The 19,313-nt window shown below is 43.0% G+C and overlaps 1 protein-coding gene across 1 annotated transcript in view; it reads left to right on the forward strand.

Moving 5' to 3' along the window:
- Positions 1–19,313, forward strand: part of CAPN5 (calpain 5) — a 176,651-nt gene that overhangs the window by 44,300 nt on the left and 113,038 nt on the right. Inside the window, exon 2 of the mRNA XM_089676752.1 lies at positions 9,042–9,228. Within this exon, the coding sequence (XP_089532878.1) occupies positions 9,064–9,228 (165 nt within the window). The 5' untranslated portion in view covers positions 9,042–9,063. The remainder of the gene's footprint in view (positions 1–9,041; positions 9,229–19,313) is intronic.

Here is a 19,313-nt window from a genome sequence, read left to right on the forward strand (position 1 = left end):
ACACAAAGGCCCAGAACTCAACCCCGCTGAAAACCTTTAAGTTGAATTAGAATGCTGATTGTGAGCCAGGGCTTCTCATCCACCATCAGTACCTGACCTCACAAATGGGCACACATTTCCACAAACACAATCCAATGTGGGGAGCCCTCCAGTTACAGCATGAAAGATGGGAACAACTCCATATTGATGCCCATAGTTTTAGAATGAGGTGTTCAGTAAGTGTAATTGTGAGGTGTCCACAAAGACTTGGCCATATTGTATATTTACAAAGGCTGCAGAATGTTATTTTTAAAAATGACTGTGTAATTCAGATAGTTATTAGTCTTGGTTGCTTTGATGTGTATACATCATTGCGTGGTGTCTGGTCCTGCCATACACATGAGATTAGCATCCCATCTAGGCAACCGATGAAGAACCTGACAGCCAGATTATTGGTTTCATGCAGTGGTTTACAAATAAGCATGACATTTGTTCCTGTGTGGGAGTTCATGGAAGAGAACATCATCCATCCCATAAGGCCACCCAACAGAGAACATGTAGGTCATTTCATTGGCAGTTCAAAGCAAGAACATAAAACTTGTTCTCCATAGCAATTCATTAGAATAACTCCTTCTGTGAGAGTACTGTTAAAACGCCTATAAAGAAGTGGAAAGTTTGGGGATCTCTTGATACCAGGTAGACCAAGAAAGAGATTTTATATATAATATATATATATATATATGTATGTATATATATGTATGTGTGTATATATATATATATATATATATATATATATATATATCTTGGTCTACCTGACCTTGGTATGGTATCAAGAGATCCCTAAACCTTCCACTTCTTAATAGGTGTTTTAACAGTACTGATTGGCATATTCAAGGCTTTGGACATCTTTTTATGTCCTTTTCCTTCTTTATAAAGTTCCATTACCTTGTTACGCAGGACTTTTGACAGTTCTTTTCTGATCCCCATGGCTCATTATCTAGCCTAGTCAGTGCTTCCACATAAGAGCCAGCAAACTCATTCACGATTTATACACTGACACTAATTACAATTTAAAAAGCCACAGATGTGGGACATTAACCTCTAATTGGCATTTTGACCCGTGTGTGTCACCTTGTGTGTCTGTACCAAGGCCAAGCATTCCAGGGGGCGGAGACTTCTGATCCGGGCCATTTGGGGGATTTCTGTTCTCATTATGATTTAAAAAGGAGTTAAATAACTTTTTGATAATAAATGGCTACATATGATCATCACCCTTCAATAAAAGAGCATTTTTTGGCACAATCAGTCATATTTTCAATATCAATGCCAACATTTTACAATTTCTGCCAGGGTGTGCAAACTTCTGAGCACAACTGTATGTATGTATATATATACAGTTGCAAGAAAAAGTATTTGAACCCCTTGGGATTACGTGGAGTTTTGCATGAATTGGGCATAAAATGTGCTCTGAACGTCATCTAAGTCACAACAATAGAAGAACACAATCTGCTGAACATAATACTACACAAACATTAGATGTTGCCATGGTTTAATTGCACATAACATGTAAACATTCACAGTGCAGGGAGGAAAAAGTATGTGAGGCCCTAGCTTAATGACTTCTCCCAGAGCTAATTGGAGCCAGGAGTGAGCCAACCTTGACTCCAATCGGTGTGATGAATTGTTGACTTGCATGAAGCTGGAAAGGGTCACAAAAGTATCTCCAAAAGCCTTGATGTTCATGTGTCCACGGTAAGACAGATTGTCTACAAATGGAGAAAGTTTAGCACTGTTGCTACTCTCCCTAGGCGTGGTCGTCCTGTAAAAATGACTGCAAGAGCACAGCGCAGAATGCTGCATGAGGTAAAGAAGAATCCCAGAGTGTCAGCTAAAGACCTACAGAAATCTCTGGCACATGCTAACATTTTTGTTGACATCTACAATAAGGAAAACATTAAACAAGAATGGAGTACATGGGAGGACACCACGGAGGAAGCCATTGCTGTCCAAAAAGAATATTGCAGCACGTTTGAAGTTTGCAAAAGAGCACCTGGATGTTCCACAGCACTACTGGCAAAATATACTGTGGACAGATGAAACCAAGATTGAGTTGTTTGGGAAGAATACACTATGTGTGGAGAATAAAAGGCACAGCACACCAACATCAAAACCTCATCCCCACTGTAAAACATGGCGGAGGGAGCATCATGGTTTGGGGCTGCTTTGCTGCCTCAGGGCCTGGACGGATTGTTGTTGATGGGAAAATGAATTCCAGAGTTTATCAAGACATTTTGCAGGAAAACGTACGACCATCTGTCCGCCAACTGAAGCTCCGCAGAGGATGGGTGATGCAACAGGACAATGACCCAAAGCATACAAGTAATTCAACAAAACAATGGCTGCAACAGCACAGAATACGCCTTCTGGAGTGGTCCAGTCAGAGTCCTGACGTCAACCCGATTGAAATGCTGTGGCATGACCTTAAGGGAGCGATTCACACCAGACATCCCAAGAATATTGCTACACTGAAACAGTTTTGTGAAGAGGAGTGGTCCAAAATTACTCCAGATCGTTGTGCAGGTCTGATCTGCAACTACAGGAAACGTTTGGTTGAGGTTATTGCTGCCAAAGGAGGGTCAACCAGTTATTAAGTCCAAAGGTTCACATAATTTTTCCTCCCTGAACTGTGAATGTTTACATGTTATGTACAATTAAACCATGGCAACATCTAATGTTTGTGCAGTATTATGTTCAGCAGACTGTGTTCTTCTATTGTTGTGACTTAGATGACGTTCAGAGCACATTTTATGCCCAATTCATGCAAAACTCCACGTAATCCCAAGGGGTTCACATACTTTTTCTTGCAACTGTATATGTGTGTGCATGTATGTATGTGTGTGTATATATATATATATATATATATATATATATATATATATATATATATATATATATATATAATATTGCAGTATATCTCACAGAATTCTTACAACTGGGTTATGTTCAGGTTATTGATCACACTGGGTGTGTATTGCAAAGTTCTGATCAATATCAGCTACATGGAACGTGTGAGCATAAAGTTTAATGTTTTCACTGCACCAATTGATGTCCTGTGATATTTACTTTCATAAGTCCATTGCACAATACTCAGTATGACTGTATATTGTTTTAATCTTCTTTCTGTTCACCTTTTTTATTGATGACCTGCTACAATGGTTACTAATTTTCCTGGTGACATAAGGTTATGTAGATTTAAAACAGCTGAGGCATGTTACAGAAGAACTTCAACAACACTGCAGCTCAGGCAATTGAACAGCAATATATTGAAAGATATTAGATCAGTGGTCTTCAGACTGCGCCCGGGGGCTATATGCGGCCCTTTGCTTGCTTTTATCTGGGCCCTTGGGGCACTATTTCATCCACTGATACCAACACTGGGGCATAATTCCCCTTGCTGACACCAATGAAGGGGATTAATGCCTCCCAATGACCCCAACGGTGGGGCATTGTTTTTTCCAACTGACATCAGGACCTTTTCTACTTCCAGTGGCCACAGTCCAGCCCTCTTAAAGTCTGAAGGACAGTAAACTGGCCCTTTGTTTAGAAAGTTAGGAGACCCCTGTATCAGATCATGTCTTTAGGCTGGACAAATAGTAAATAATATCAGCTTTTGCCTTTACACTGTGCCAATAGCAGTGTTGCTATGTAATAAATGGAACATAGGTGAGCACAGTAGAACTAGAATTGATTACTAAACTGCACTACTCAATGCCAAGTGGTAGCTGCAAAAAACAAAACTTTAGGAAAGGGAAAAGGAGACATATGATAATTTTCATTATTGTATCTTTATAAATCTCTTTTAAGGTCACATCCTGAATATGGATGCAGTTTAGGGCACCATCCTGTAAGAATGACATATCTGTCCCATTGAGGAGCTTTCCCTTCACTTCCTGTCCCAAAGAGCCAAGTGGCAGTCTTTAATGAGAGAGAAGAAACTCCTTCTTTAGACAAATGTCATTGGAGCAGATGTCTCCATTGGAAGATTTCCTCCCAAACGTTTGTAGTGATGACAACTCTAACATTTTGGATTTCCCATCCCTTTCTGTCTCAGGGACGATGGTCCCGAGGACAAACGGAAAGCGTGAAACTCTGGAGTAGGGACATCGCCATATAAACCTGTGCAGCATTTAATAAGAGTGCAAAACAAAAGGGTCCAGGAGTTCAAAATCTAATATTAATAGAATATTAGCAGTGTTTGATAACAGGAGAGCATAAAATAGCCTACTCATTTCAGGGGCTCAAAGATCTGCCCCTTCTTCAGGGCTCAGATGTTATGAGTAGTAAGACTCAAACATGGCATAATCCCCAGCAAACTGCTTGGATCATTTTGCTGATCCTTGGAATCGTTCACCTCCTACACCACAGGTGTCAATCTGGCGGCCCTCCAGCTGTTGCCAAACTACAAGTCCCATGAGGCATTGCAAGATTGACAGTTACAAGCACGACTCCCAAAGGTAGAGGTATGACGGGACTTGTAGTTTCGCAACAGCTGGAGGGCCGTCGGTTTGACACCCCCTATCTTACACAATAAAGAGTTATACCTGATGGCTGTGTCCTATTGCCTACATTTCTTGAGCCCTGAAGAAAGGGGAGATTTTTGAGCATCTGAAATACACTGGATGTCTGATATTTTCCTGTTATGAACTTATACCAATATTAAGATCTTAAACCCCCAGACTCTTGATTGGTGTTCTTGTTATGCTATGTACATGTGATTCCCCAACTTTGGGTCCACCTCGTTAATGGCTGCCCCCTTTTTTGTGGCAAGTAGCCTTACCTGAACACCTGCTCCCTCTTGTAATTTGATTGGCTAACTGAAAATTTGAACGTCACTTGTTCAGCATTAAAAACCTGACAAGGGATATAAGTCCCTAGACTTCCTGGGGAAAAATGGCTGGGGATACAGTTTAATGGTGGGAACCAACTGGACACTGCATCCTTCTATTGGGTTAGTTGATCTGTCGATAAAGCTATCATTAAGAAAGCTCCTCTTGATTCACCTGTAATAAAAGTAATATATTATCAAATCCCCGCTTCAGTCGATCCTGAATACGGCTGCCAGACTCATTCACCTTTCCAACCGCTCCATCTCCGCCACCCCCCTCTGCCAATCCCTCCACTGGCTTCCGATTGCCCAACGGATCAAATTCAAACTACTAACACTGACGTACAAAGCCGTCCACCATACTGCCCCGTACTACATCACTGACCTAATATCCAAGTACCGCCCAGCACGCACACTCTGCTCCTCACAAAACCTCCTTCTCTCTAGTTCCCTGGTCTCCTCCTCCCATGCCCGCCTCCAGGACTTTTCCAGGGTGTCACCCATCCTCTGGAACTCCCTGCCTCTACCCATCAGATTATCACCTACTCTCCTCTCCTTTAGGTGCACCCTGAAAACCCATCTCTTCAGGGAAGCCTACCCCACCGTCTGCTAACTGCCGATCTCCTCCACTCTTCCTACCACTCCATCCCCCACAGCTATCTCCTCCGGTACCACTATCCCCTCCCTCCTAGATGGTAAGCTCCAAGGAGCAGGGCCCTCAATCCCCTCATGTTTTGCATTGTATTGTTCTGTGACATGTTCTGTCCCCCTTTGTAATGTACAGCGCTGAGCGAACTATTGGCGCTTTATACATACTGTATAATAATAATTAAGAACGTCTATAAAATAATATTGCACAATAGTTCGAAGGAACTGCAGAACATTGTTACTTGGAGTATTCCCCAATGAGGAAACTTCTCAAGAAACTTACACTTCACAGGTCGTACATCGCCCATTAAAAGATTTTCTTACATTTGTCTATGAGTCATAATGGAGTTTTACAGCTTTTACTGCTGTGTTTTTGGCAGCTGGATAACATTTACTGTTAGTATACTGTCTCGTATTATTACCCAGAATCCTTTTGCTCTGACCTCGCTTGAAAAACAAGTTCTGAAATTGTAAATGAAAGTGATCCTATTACATATTGTGAGAAAACAGCTGAAAGCTTCGTCAATGTAAATTCTGAATTCTTCTATTACCGCTGATAGATAAGGTAACTTTGCAGCTTTTCTGTATTGATTTTATTCTAATCTGTTTATGTACAAAAGTGTGGTGATGTTTGATTTACTGTTTTATTCTTTTTTTTTCCCCACTTTGTAAACCCTCCATTTTAAAGCTGAATTTTGACAGCTGCCATTAAAGTGTTAAGTGTGGGCAGCTAAAACACAGACCTCTTTTTATATATGATATCGACTGTTTTATTCCACCGTTCTCCTTTTTATAGTGTATGAATAGTGTGTGTGTGTATATCTATCTATCTATCTATCTATCTATCTATCTATCTATCTATCTAGATAGATAGATATAAAGATATATATATATATATATATATATATATATATACTGGCCTGCATCGCTGGCTATCCCCGCTTCAGTCGATCCTGAATACGGCAGCCAGACTCATTCACCTTACCAACCGCTCCATTTCCGCCACCCCCCTCTGCCAATCCCTCCACTGGCTCCCGATTGCCCAACGGATCAAATTCAAAATCCTAACATTGATGTACAAAGCTGTCCACCATACTGCCCCAAACTACATCACTGACCTAATATCCAAGTACCACCCAACACGCACACTCCACTCCTCACAAGACCTCCTTCTCTCTAGTTCCCTGATCTCCTCCACCCATGCCCGCCTCCAGGACTTCTTCAGGGCGTCACCCATACTCTGGAACTCCCTACCCCAATCCATCAGACTATCACCTACTCTCCTCTCCTTTAGGCGCAACCTGAAAACCCACCTCTTCAGGGAAGCCTACCCCACCCCCTGCTAATTCCCGACCTCCTCCACTCTTCCTACCACTCCATCCCCCACAGCTATTTCCTCCTGTACCACTCTCCCCTCCCTCCTAGATTGTAAGCTACAAGGAGCAGGGCAATCGAACCCCTCGTGTATCGCATTGTATTGTTATTGTACTGTCGCATGTTCTGTCTCCCATTGTAATGTACAGCACTGAGCGAACTGTTGATGCTTTATAAATACTGTATAATAATAATAAAAAAAAAAAAAAATATATATATATATATATATATATATATAATTGATAAAGGGGAAAAAAATCAGGAATGGAAATGAAACTAGTCTTTTAAAGGGCTGAATCCAGCCCTTAGGGCCCTTTCACATGGGCACCTTCCATTCTGATCAGCAGGGATCTATGAACTGACCCTGCTGTGCTCTATGAATGGCATCATTGATGTCAGTGGGAGGAATAGTGCCCTATCATTGGTGTCAATGGAAGGAATAGTGCCCTATTGTTGGTGTCAGTGAACGGACCCTGCTGTGCTCTATGAATGGCATCATTGATGTCAGTGGGAGGAATAGTGCCCTATCATTGGTGTCAATGGAAGGAATAGTGCCCTATTGTTGGTGTCAGTGGAAGGAATAGTGCCCTATCATTGGTATCAGTGGGAGAAATTGTGTCATTTCATTGGTGTCAATGGGAGTTTTTTTGTGCCAAATGTTTTTTTTTTTGTACAAAAAAAACTAAAAAATTGCTAATTTGGCTAAATGCTAATGCACAAAACGCTAAAAAATTATAAAAAACGTGACTTTATACAGCTAACGCTACACAGCAAGTGCCCAGTGTGCATGGGGCCCTAGGATCTGCATACAGTTTAAGTTATTATATAATCCCAAACAATGAGCTTCTCTTTATTTCGCCTATTAAAAAAAACCCCAAAAACATTGAAATGATTCTCTAATTATTTGAATATGCACAAAAAAACTCACTAAATTTCTATCAGGATGGAGAGGTAACTTCTTTGCTTTCTGTTCCGTACCCAGGGCCAGGACAAGGGGTGGGCAGGATGGGCGGCTGCCTTGGGCACTGTGGTATCATGTCAGGTGGGGGGCAGTGCATTGAGAGTGCCTACATAAAGCTGGCAAGAGTACTGGAAGAGGGAGGAATTTTGTTTGGGGAGAATTTTGGCTTGCAAAGGGACTTTATGCTTGGGGATAAGCGTACAGACTAGTGCTCACATTCTTTTGGAAGGGGATTGTTGCCGACACATAATGCTCATGCATTTTCTGCATCTATCTGTTTGATATCTTTGCCCTGGGTGCTACATGACCTTGTCCTGGCACTGTCTGTACCCTTATCTATTACATTGTTCCTAGTGCTCTCTGGACTACTAAACACATCTCCCTACTGTATGTTATGGAGACGAGAAAAGGGGGGACTGTACTATAGTCCTTAAACAGTGACAATGTAGCTCCTTCATAGATACCATGGAGGAGTGAACATTGACTAGGGAGTATGTTACTGGCAGGATCACTGGAAAGGAAAAAAAAAAGGATAAATGCCTAATAAAGTTAAAACTAATGCAGCCATCACATCTAGGGACTGGAAATTTGCAATATATTAATCAATCTGATCACTTATTTATTTATTTCAGGTACTGTCAAATTAAGCAGCACTTTACATATATATTGTACATTCACCTAAGTCCCTAACCCTCAAGGGGCGTACATTCTAAGGTCCCTAACTCATATATACACTTACTAGGGCCATTTTCTGCCCGAAAAGGAGAACTTCTCCTTTAATTTGGCCTAATTATTTTATTTATTTAAGGAACTTATATAGCGCCATCAATTTTCTCAGCGCTTTACATATATATTGTACATTCACCTAAGTCCCTAACCCTCAAGGGGTGTACAATTTAAGGTCCCTAACTCACATATACACATACTAGGGCCATTTTAAACAGGATCCAGTTACCTATCAGCATGTCTTTGGAGTGTGGGAAGAAACGGGAGTACCCGGAGGAAACCCACACAGAACATGCAAACTCCAGGCAGGTGGTGCCGTGGTTGGGATTCAAACCAGCAACCCTAGTACTGCCAGGTGGAAGTGCTAACCATTAAGCCACGTTGCAGGTTCTTATTTCTTTAATGCATCATTGTATTTAGAGTAATGTCTGTTCATTTACCTCTTAATGACTGCTCTGCTGTGTCTAGGTGATATTCGTTCTGGTGAAGAATGTTCTCTTCGGTAAAGCCCTTCGGGAACCAACAGTATCACACCTTGAAGAAAGAGTGCCAAAAGGATAAAGTTCTCTTCGAGGATCCGATATTTCCACCCAACAATGAATCCCTGTTCTACAATACGCAGCGGGTCCAAGGAGTGCAGTGGAAGCGACCCAAGGTAAGCCAAGGCGGAAACTCTTTCGATAACTGTAAAGGGAACGCAGATAGGTGGCCATTTAATGTGTGATTTTCCCAAACCATTAAGGTCAGTACAACACTGTCCATGAATGGGGAGTATGCAGGAATCCTGGTAGAAACAAAAATCATATTCAATGGCTGAATGGTTCACGAAATATCAGCGTTTTTGTGGTGAAATTGGTCCCCTAGGAATGAATGGCGGAACGTTCAAAACTAGAGTGGGAGCTGACAAAAGCTAGAGTGTGAGCTGAAAAATCAGGACATGATTTCTAAACTGCCATCACTCCCTCATTTTCAAGCCCACCTACACAAATCTTATATCAAAACATTCAGCTATCCCTGCTGCCACTAACAATGTCCACGGCTGAGCCATAGTCCTGATAGTTTTCACAATATGACTATTTGTTTGCAACTCACGCCGCCCATTGACATTCATTGAAACTCCACTCTAGCCACCTCAAATTTGAAGGGCAAATTCTAAACTGCGACTGTGCCTTAATTTTTTAGATTTCAGAGACATACTATGCATCAAAATGTAGGTCTGGGTCTTGTGATTCTCACAATATAAAGCTCTTCAGTGTAGAATTTAGAATTTTTAAACTACAACCGTTTGAAGATGGCAACCGCCAGTGAAATGAGCAAGTTGGAGCAGTTTGTTTTTAACCGCTCTTCTGTGCCCTTGCTGTAGAGTGAGTTGCCATAGGAACCCTGCTTCCAAACGGCCCTCCATGTTATCCTATGTGTCCATGCACACACAGACTTTTAGAAGCTTTCAGTAGCGTTTACCAGCAGGAGAAAAACCCAGGGCCAGTGAGGTAAGGAGCAGCAGCGTTTTGGCAGAAAAAATGCTCGATGCGGCTAAATGCGTCTAAATGACGTTTAGCTCTTGAGCGTTAATTCATTTCAATAGCCAGAATAAATTACCATTCTGGCCAATGAAATGAATTAACGCCCAAGCACCTGACGACTGTAAATGCGCCTTAATGCTTAGATACTTTTACAAGCAGCAGCCGTTTTTTTTTTGTTTTTGTTTTTTTTTTTCTTTTTTGCAAAACCACTGCTGCCAGGAGGACAGCTTCTAGGAGAGTTTTTCTTTTTGTTTTTTTTTTAACGTCCTGTGTGCATAAGACTATAGAAAAAAAATAAATCACAAACCCCCATATACACAACCCTATACCCACAGCTGATCCAAAGGAAGGAAACAAAAAACCCAATAAAGCATGATCCAACTTGCTTCAGTGGAGGAAAAAATATTTATTTATTACAGGTACTTGTATAGCACCATCAATTTATGCAGTGCTTTACATATAGATTGTAAGCTCCCAGGATCAGGCCCTCCTAACCCTCTTGTATTGAACTGTATTGTTGCTGTATTGTCTCCAGTTATATTGTAAAGCGCTGAACAAACTGTTGGCGCTATATAAATCCTGTATAATAATAATGTTAAGCAATGTTTTTTTGGCTGGAAAAAAAACCCAATTTTTTTTTTAATGTAAAAAAAGAAAAAGGAAACGCGGGAAACCGCCACTAAACGCTAATGCAAAAATGCTAAAAAAAGGTGAAAAAACTCAAGTTTTTAACGTGACTTACACAGCTAACGTTACCAGCGTTCTCAAAACGTCCCGTGTGCATGAGGACTTATAGTCAGTATATAATAGATTTTTTTCCAATTTGTGAATTTGTACTGGGAATGGTAATGTGTAGGCAGTTGTGCTAGGAGGAGGAATTTGGCTGGGGGGGAGATTTGCACTGGGGGGAGGGGATTTGTGCTGCAAGGGGGGATTTAGGGGGGAGTATTTGTACTCGGAGGGGAGATTTGAGGAGAGCATTTACGCTAGGAGTGGGGATTTGGAGGGGGTGGATTTGTGCTAGAGGGGAATTTGGGGGAGGATTAGTGCTACATGGGGCAAATTGGGGGGGTGGTATGTGCTACTAGGGGGATTTAGGTATGCAGGGATTTGTACTGGGAATGGTAATATGTATCCCCTACAGCCATTTCCTCCTGTACCACTTCCCCTCCCTCCTAGATTGTAAGCTCGAAAGAGCAGGGCCCTCGAACCCCTTGTGTATTGTATTGTTACTGTCTTGTCTCATGTACTGTCCCCCACTCTATTGTACAGCGCTGAGCAAACCCTTTGGCGCTATATAAATACTGTATAATAATAATGTTAAGCAACGTTTTTTGGCTGGAAAAAAACCCAATTTTTTTTTTTTTATGTAAAAAAAGAAACGCGGGAAACCGCCACTAAACGCTAATGCAAAAAACGCTATAAAAGGTGAAAAAACTCAAGTTTTTAACGTGCCTTACACAGCTAACATTACCAGCGTTCTCAAAACGTCCCATGTGCATGAGGACCTATAGTCAGTATATAATAGATTTTTTTCCAATTTGTGATTTTGAATATTGTAGCATCTTTTAACTTTTTTTTTTGCATTAGTTGTTCCAAAGTAGTAATAAAAAACTTTCACCTTTTCACAATTGTATCAAAAATGACCAAGAAACTTTAGATACACTGTTTATGTATGTGTGTGCTGGGATTGTCTGCTCACCAGACGCGTTCCCGGGCCATTTTCCATTTCAGAATTTGCTGGCAGCCATTGGCTGTCTGTGAGCAGGACATTGATAAAGCATAAAGTCTCCAGTGTTACAGTCTGGATTGAATGTCGCTACTAAGTGCGTGGAATAAGAATCTCAGAAATTCCTTGGTGTCCTCCAGTTTATCGATATTTTCCGTAATTGCCAGCTATGTACAGTGCATTGTGCTGTGATGGGAGGCAGAGCCTGTGAAAAGCACCCATTTTTCTTTCACTTATTAAACCAATTTTTCTCCATCATTCGACTGAGTTTGATTCACTTTTAGCCCTGGCTCACACTGATGCAGTGTGGAATTTGCAGCGCTTTCAGTGAGAATTCCGCACCGCATCAGAATCGCACCCCATTCATGCGAAGCGCTGCGGTACAAAGGCTTCTCTGAATGGGCAGCAGAGAGGAGGCTGAGTGTGTGCCTCTCTCACAGCCCCAGTATCAGTGTTATAGATAATACAGATAAGTTTAGGAGATTTTATGCACCTCCTTGGACTTAACCCATAGTGTGCCTGCACTTTTTCCATAGTGGCTGAATTCCTGGAATTTAGGTTTTAAAACTGTAAGAAGCTGCCTGGGGTGGGAGCATGCTGGAGAGCCGGACTGCTGCTCTCACAAAGAGTACTGCATACTGGGTCCCTAGTGGTCCCCCCCCCCCCCCTCCTCCGAAACAAGGGGCACCATTCAAAAAGGCCTACTCTCTGTGCACTGTTAATTTGAGCACTGGAAACCCAGACCACTTTGCTTTTTGTGAACAGCAGTCCGGCTCTCCGTAGTTCTTCAAGCCAGGGGTGGACTGACAACTCATGGGGCCCCCGGGCAATAGGGGATCATAGGGCCCCTGTGTCCTTGTCCAAACTCAAAAAAGCCTATGAAAAAGGTACCAGGGGAATCTCATGGGGCCCCCTACTGACCCCGGGCCCTCGGGCAGTGCCCGAGTTTCCAAATGGTCAGTCCGCCCCTGAGCTTCCAGCACTGAGCAGCATCATACAGTTTTAATCACAACATATAATTAAACAGAAAAAAATTAAATTCAAAATGCCGTTTTCTTAACATGTTATGCAGCTTCCATTGGGCCTGAAAAAAATTGCAAATCTTTGGCAGGCAGAACGGCTATTATATAGAGCAGGGGTAGGCAACCTGCGTCTCTCTAGCTGTTGTGGAACTACATTTCCCATGAGGCATTGCAACAGCAACATTACAAAACTGACAGTTACAGCTATGACTTGCAGAGGCATGATGGAACTTGTAGTCCTGCAACAGCTGGAGAGCCGCAGGTTGTCTACCGCTGGTATAGACTATGTAATCTAGAAGTTTGTCTGCAATGTTAAGATGTGTAATATAGGAAAAATTGGTGAAAAGTCAGTCTGTTAACCACTTGCCGCCCTGCCACTGTATATATACGTGTGCAGGGCGGCACTGGGGCGCAAAAGCACGTTTTAAAACGGGCTCCGCGCTCCCGACTTTTTCGCCGCCAGGGGGCGCGCGCGCTCTCGCCGACCCACGGGTGACACCATTTGATCCCGGAGGGATCAATCATTCAATTTCAGCCAGTGATGTCTGGCTGAAATCAGATGATCGGTCCCTGTCCTATCCTGTCCTGTCCTGTGTTGACATTTACACAGGACAGGATATGATGTCATTCTTCTCTGCCTGGACACATTCCGTTCCAGACAGAGAAGAAGACATACAAACAATGAGTAAAACAGCACATACCCACAGTTAGAACACACCTAGGACACATTTAACCCCCTGATCGCCCCCCCCCAGTTAACCCCTTCATTGCCCTGTCACCAGTGTCACTGATCAGTGAACCGATTTTTACTGATCACTGTATCAGTGTCGCTGGCGACTTCCGATAGTGTTAGCGCCCCTCCCAGATAGCGCCAGATTGCCCGCCAGTACACCAGTAATCCCATTTAACCCCTTGATCGCCCCCCCTTCCCAGTTAACCCCTTCACTGCCCTGTCACTAGTGTCACTGATCAGTGAACCGATTTTTACTGATCACTGTATTAGTGTCGCTGGCGACTTCCGATAGTGTTAGCGCTCCTCCCAGATAGCGCCAGATTGCCCGCTAATACACCAGTAATCCCGTCTAACCCCTTGATCGCCCCCCCCCTTCCCCGAGCCCTGAGTGAACCCCTTCACTGCCCTGTCACCAGTGTCATTGATCAGTAAACAGATTTTTACTGATCACTGTATCAGTGTTGCTGGCGACTTCCAATAATGTTAGCGCCCCTCCCAGATAGCGCCAGTTTGCCCGCCAGTACACCAGTAATCCCATTTAACCCCTTGATCGCACCCCCCCCAGTTAACCCCTTCACTGCCCTGTCACCAGTGTCATTGATTACAGTGAACAGATTTTTACTGATCACTGTATTAGTGTCACTGGCGACTTCAGATAGTGTTAGCGCCCCTCCCAGATAGCGCCAGTTTGCCCGCTAATGCACGGGATTTTATTACTAAAAACATGGAGCAGAATACATTTTGGCTTAAATTTATGACTAACTTTGAGTTTACGGTATATTTTTTATAGCTGAAAGTAGAAAATATTGTTTTTTTCAAACTTTTCGTGTTTTTTTTGTTTATAGCGCAAAAAATAAAAAGCGCACAGGTGATAAAATACAATCAAAAGAAAGCTCTATTTGTGTGAAAAAAAGGACGTAAATTTCGTTTGGGTGCAGCATTGCATGACCGCGCAATGATCATATGAATTAGTGCAGCGCCAAACAGCAAAAAAAGGCCTGGTCATTAAGGGGGGTAAATCCTTAGGAGCTCAAGTGGTTAATGTTCTCATTATGTATAACATAGGATGTTACATATGCAGGCTACGCTTCCTTCTTAGTAGTATTGCAGTACATCACGACTCCTTTCCCCGGTGGATTGCGTTCTTCTTTAAACTGGAGCATTACTGGGAAATCTGTCTGAGTTCTTTACCGGCATTGTTAGTGAGATCGAGTTCGTTGTACAATCTTGGCAACGCCTATCTTGCTAATGACAGCAGCCATCTGTATCGTGTTTCAGCTCTGCCCCGTCAGCATCGCTAATGGGAGAATGAAAATTAATTTTGGCTTCTCCTCGGGATGGTGCATGCGGCTTCAGAGCGGCCCAGCCTGTCCTCGGGGGCTGAATACTAATGGCTGCCTCTGATGCGGTAATCGCATCCCATCAGCCAGATGTAAGGATGACACCAGGACCTGGAGCAGCGCTGTGTATTGATGGAAGGTGTCACCCCTCACCTTGTCACTGACTAATTCTACCATTTATAAATCTTTGCTTATGGATGGATTGTGTCCTGTAGATGGGCCAAGTTTTATTTTATTTTATTTTATTTTTTTGTCTTGTCAGGAGTGAATGGCTTGCCACTTAATTCAATTTATAAAACTTCTGCGCAACAAAAAAAAAAATTACCTGTAAGGGCATAAAGTTATAAAGTTTCCCTGCAATGCCTAGGTGAGGGTGGCATCATCCTTCCACTGAGTTCTGGAGAATGTAGAATACATCAGATCTTGGTGCGGAACTCGTTGGGGGTTTTATTGTGCCCACCATTCTCCAGGATCTCAGCAGAAGGAAGAGTTCACCTCTGCCGATGAGGAAGGGGGGTAGAAAGGTAAGTACAATATTGATCTTTTTCCTCCACGTAGGTTTTGTTTTTTAAAGAGAAGTATGGCCAAAGCTCTTTTTTGGCCATATTTCTTTAGTGGGTACATTTAATTTTGCACTCCTGTGATCCAGAATCAGCCGACAGGGCTCTAATGTCTGCTGAGGTCACAGACCCACTCTGGTCTCTGAAAGGATCCCAGCAATAATGTCGGGATCCACCCAGATCCTTGACTGGTAGTTGGCTCAGCCTTTTGGCGTGCCACTTCCACCCCTACCTGAGCTTGGTGTTCCAGTGAGCACTGGAGGGCATGGCCAAGGATAAGGGGATACCACCAGTCCTCCTGAGCGGCGTCAAGGCCAGCAGGGGGGCCCAGGCAGTTGGGTGCATTGGATGTGGGTATGGAGGGTGATTGGCACAGTGGGGGGGGGGCAGTAATTACTGAAACCGATCCCATGTATGACTACCTTTTCTGGCTTCTTCTGCTCTCCCTCATGCTGGCTTTTATCTGCTGCAGGAAGAGCCATACAGGGGTTTAGTTCCAGAAATTGCCCCCCCCCCTCACTCAGTACCCATCACCCTCCCTGTGCACCATACATTTCCCCCTGCTACCCAGGACCCCTCCCCATGTGCCTCCACCCTTGCAGTGCTGCCAGCTTCCCTCCTTTCCTTCCCACTGGCAGCTGCAAGCCCACAACAGGATCTTTCAAGATGGAGCGTGGGAGAAGGCTCTGTTAAATATTTACATTTACCAGCCCATGAATGAACACAGAGTGATTGGTACCGATCACTGACTGTGTTTATTCATAACTGAAGCATAGTAAACTGTTTTTCTGGGGGGGGGGGCTGTCAGATTGGCTGTATGAGGCCCCGTGGTTTCTAACAGCCCTGCTGGAGGGGCAGAACACTGACAGTCACCTAGCAGACCTAAGAATTGAGGAATCCGCAGTTACACGATCACTCAGTTCTTTGGTTTAAAGCTGATGGGGAACAGCTGCAGCATCGGACTGCTGAATTTAGATTTTTTTTTAGTTTTTAATTTAAGATTCATACACTTTTCCTCCTCCTTCTAGAAGAACCTCTACTAACTACACTGCAGTTTAACCACTTCCCATCCGGCCCATGTATATAAACGGCTGGACGGGAGCAGTGCAGGGGCGGGTGGCTGTTCATAAATGTCCTCCCCGCTTCCCTGCTTGTGCGTGCTCCCTGGGAGTGTGCAGCACCGCGATCCAGTACCCACTGTGTCCGGAGGACACAGCAGAACACCAATCGTTGTATGGGACCTCTGTGTGAGGTCCCGATCATGTGATCACTGATTGGCCAATCAGTGATCACATGAATAGCAGTAAGCAAGATGCCACTTCTGACATCATTGCTTACTACTTGTGAAATCTGTGAATGATCACAGAGGTCACATGGTACAAGGCTATTCAAAACAGCCTTGTACCATGTGACAAGCTGTGACCAATCACAGCTCACACAGTATTTCTCAATGGCTGCAGGAATGCAGCCAGAGAGAAGGAGAAGTTATTGCTTTTACAGCCTTTATGGGTGTAAAAGCAATCAGTGTAAAAAAAAAAAAAATCATCACCCCCCACAAGTAGTACAGTGTCCCTATGGTGACACTGTACTGCTAGGGTGACAGTATGTTAAAAAAAACATAAAGAAATATTAAAAAAGAAAAGAAAAATGTAAAAAAACATTTGAAAAATTATAATTTTTGGTTATAAACTAATTTAGGTTATTTTTTTTTTTTACTAAAAAGATAACCGAATAAATTTTGGCCAAGATTTATGAAGCAAGATTATTTTTTTGTTATAAGAATTTGTTTTTTTTTTAAGGGATATTATTGATCAGGGGCAGACTGACAACTCACGGGGCCCCTGTGTCCTTGCCCACACTCAAACCACACCCAAAAAAGCCTATGAAAGGTACCATGGGCATATTATGGGGCCCCCTACTGACCCTGCAAAATGTTATAAGAAAAACACTTTTTTTTCCAAATTTTTGGACATTTTCATTTTGTATAGCAAAAAAAATAAAAATTCCAGTGGTGAATAAATACCATGAAAATAAAGTTTTATCTGTTTCAAAAAAATGCTAACAAATTCATATGGGTACATTGTTGCATGATCGCGCAATTGTCATTCAAAGTGTGATAGTGCTGAAAATTGGCCTGAACTGGAAGGGGCTGAAAGTGTCCAGACTTGAAGTGGTTAAATAAGGGAAGTAAGGGTATTTAAAAAGCTGACCTTGCCTGTCATTCTAATGTTGCAACCATCTCTGTGCTTCACTATGAAATGCAGGTAGCTCATGGCTGGTGGGAGGGGCCAGCAGGGTGCCGTACATAGTTTCCTGAAAACATCACAGCACCTTGCCTCATTACTTCTCTCAAAAGCTGTCATCACTGATGCAAGCAGTGGGTTGGATCTTGGAAGGTGTTCTGCAAATATGAAAATGCTTTGATGGGTGGATGCCAGTCTGGAGGATTGGGTGTGATCAGGTCGGCAGACCACCCTAGGTAATGCCCATATTTGATGTTGAACCTCTGATGGGAAAAAAAACTAAAATCCAGCAAATGAAAGGAGCGGGACTGGGACACTCAGGCTAATGCACATTGTGAGGAGCTCGCAGTGCAGTGAAATCACAGCAAATAATATCAGACCAGAAGAGGAACCGGTACAACTCTGCAGAAGGCTGCAGTCCAGCTGTAAATTGAATCGATTGTCGCAGCATCTTTGAGCCGTTGTTGTAACATTCAGGGGAAAAGCATTTTGATGTCACATTTCCATGTCTGTTTGCTGGTTCCTCTTCTGTATATTGTCATACAGTATGAGTTTCATGTAGTGATTTGTAGATTCACCCTCCGATGTCTCTCTGCGTACCGCGGCGTGGAGTCAGCATCTGCCGAGATGAGATCAGTACGTCTCACACACGGCGTCTGTGTTCAGTCACTGAGCAGACTGATGGATTGGAACTGAAAGGAACAGAATGACTGCGCAGTGCCTCTGGATTGCTACAGGCTGTACACACAAACGAGGATTAATGCAGAACCCAAGTATTTTTTTTTTTTTTTAATAAATTGTCACTTGGTCTGTAAGGCCTCATGCACACTGGGCATTTTTTACAGCTGCTGTTTTTGGCTTCTGGCATTTTTTTCTACAGCCGGTAAACTCCCCAGCATGTTATTCTATGTACCCATGCACACATAGGCTTTAACCACTTCCCATCCAGCTGCTGTTTATAAACGGCCAGACGGTGGCAGTCCAGGGGCGGGTTGCCGTTCATAAACGGCTCCCTCATTTTCAAGCTGTGCACGCTCCCTGGGAGCGTGCAGCACCGCGATCCGGTGCCCGCTGTGTCCTCCAGACACGATGGAACACCGATCGTTGTACGGGACCTCTGTGCGAGGTCCCGATCATGTGATCACTGAGTGGCCAATCAGTGATCACATGCAGAGTAGTAAGCAAGATGTCACTTCCTGACATCATTGCTTACTACATGTGAAATCTGTGAATGATCATAGAGGTCACATGGTACAAGGCTATTCACAACAGCCTTGTACCATGTGACAAGCTGTGACCAATCACAGCATTTCTCAATGGCTGCAAGAATGCAGCCAGAGAGGAGAAATGATTGCTTTTACAGCCTTTATGGGTGTAAGAGCAATCCGTGTGTAAAAAAGAAAAAAAAAAAATCTTCATCACCCCCACAAGTAGTACACTGTACTGCTAGGGTGACAGTATGTAAAAAAAAACAAATAGTAAAAAAATGTTTTTAAAAAAATTATTTTTGGTTATAAACGAATATGGGTTATTTTTTTTTTTTTTTTACTAAAAAGATAATTGAATAAATTTTGGCCGAGATTTAAGTAT

The sequence above is a fragment of the Staurois parvus genome, unplaced genomic scaffold (assembly GCF_062004578.1).
Source record: "Staurois parvus isolate SC_StPar_1 unplaced genomic scaffold, SC_StPar_1.0 ptg000173l, whole genome shotgun sequence".
Classification (NCBI taxonomy): domain Eukaryota; kingdom Metazoa; phylum Chordata; class Amphibia; order Anura; family Ranidae; genus Staurois; species Staurois parvus.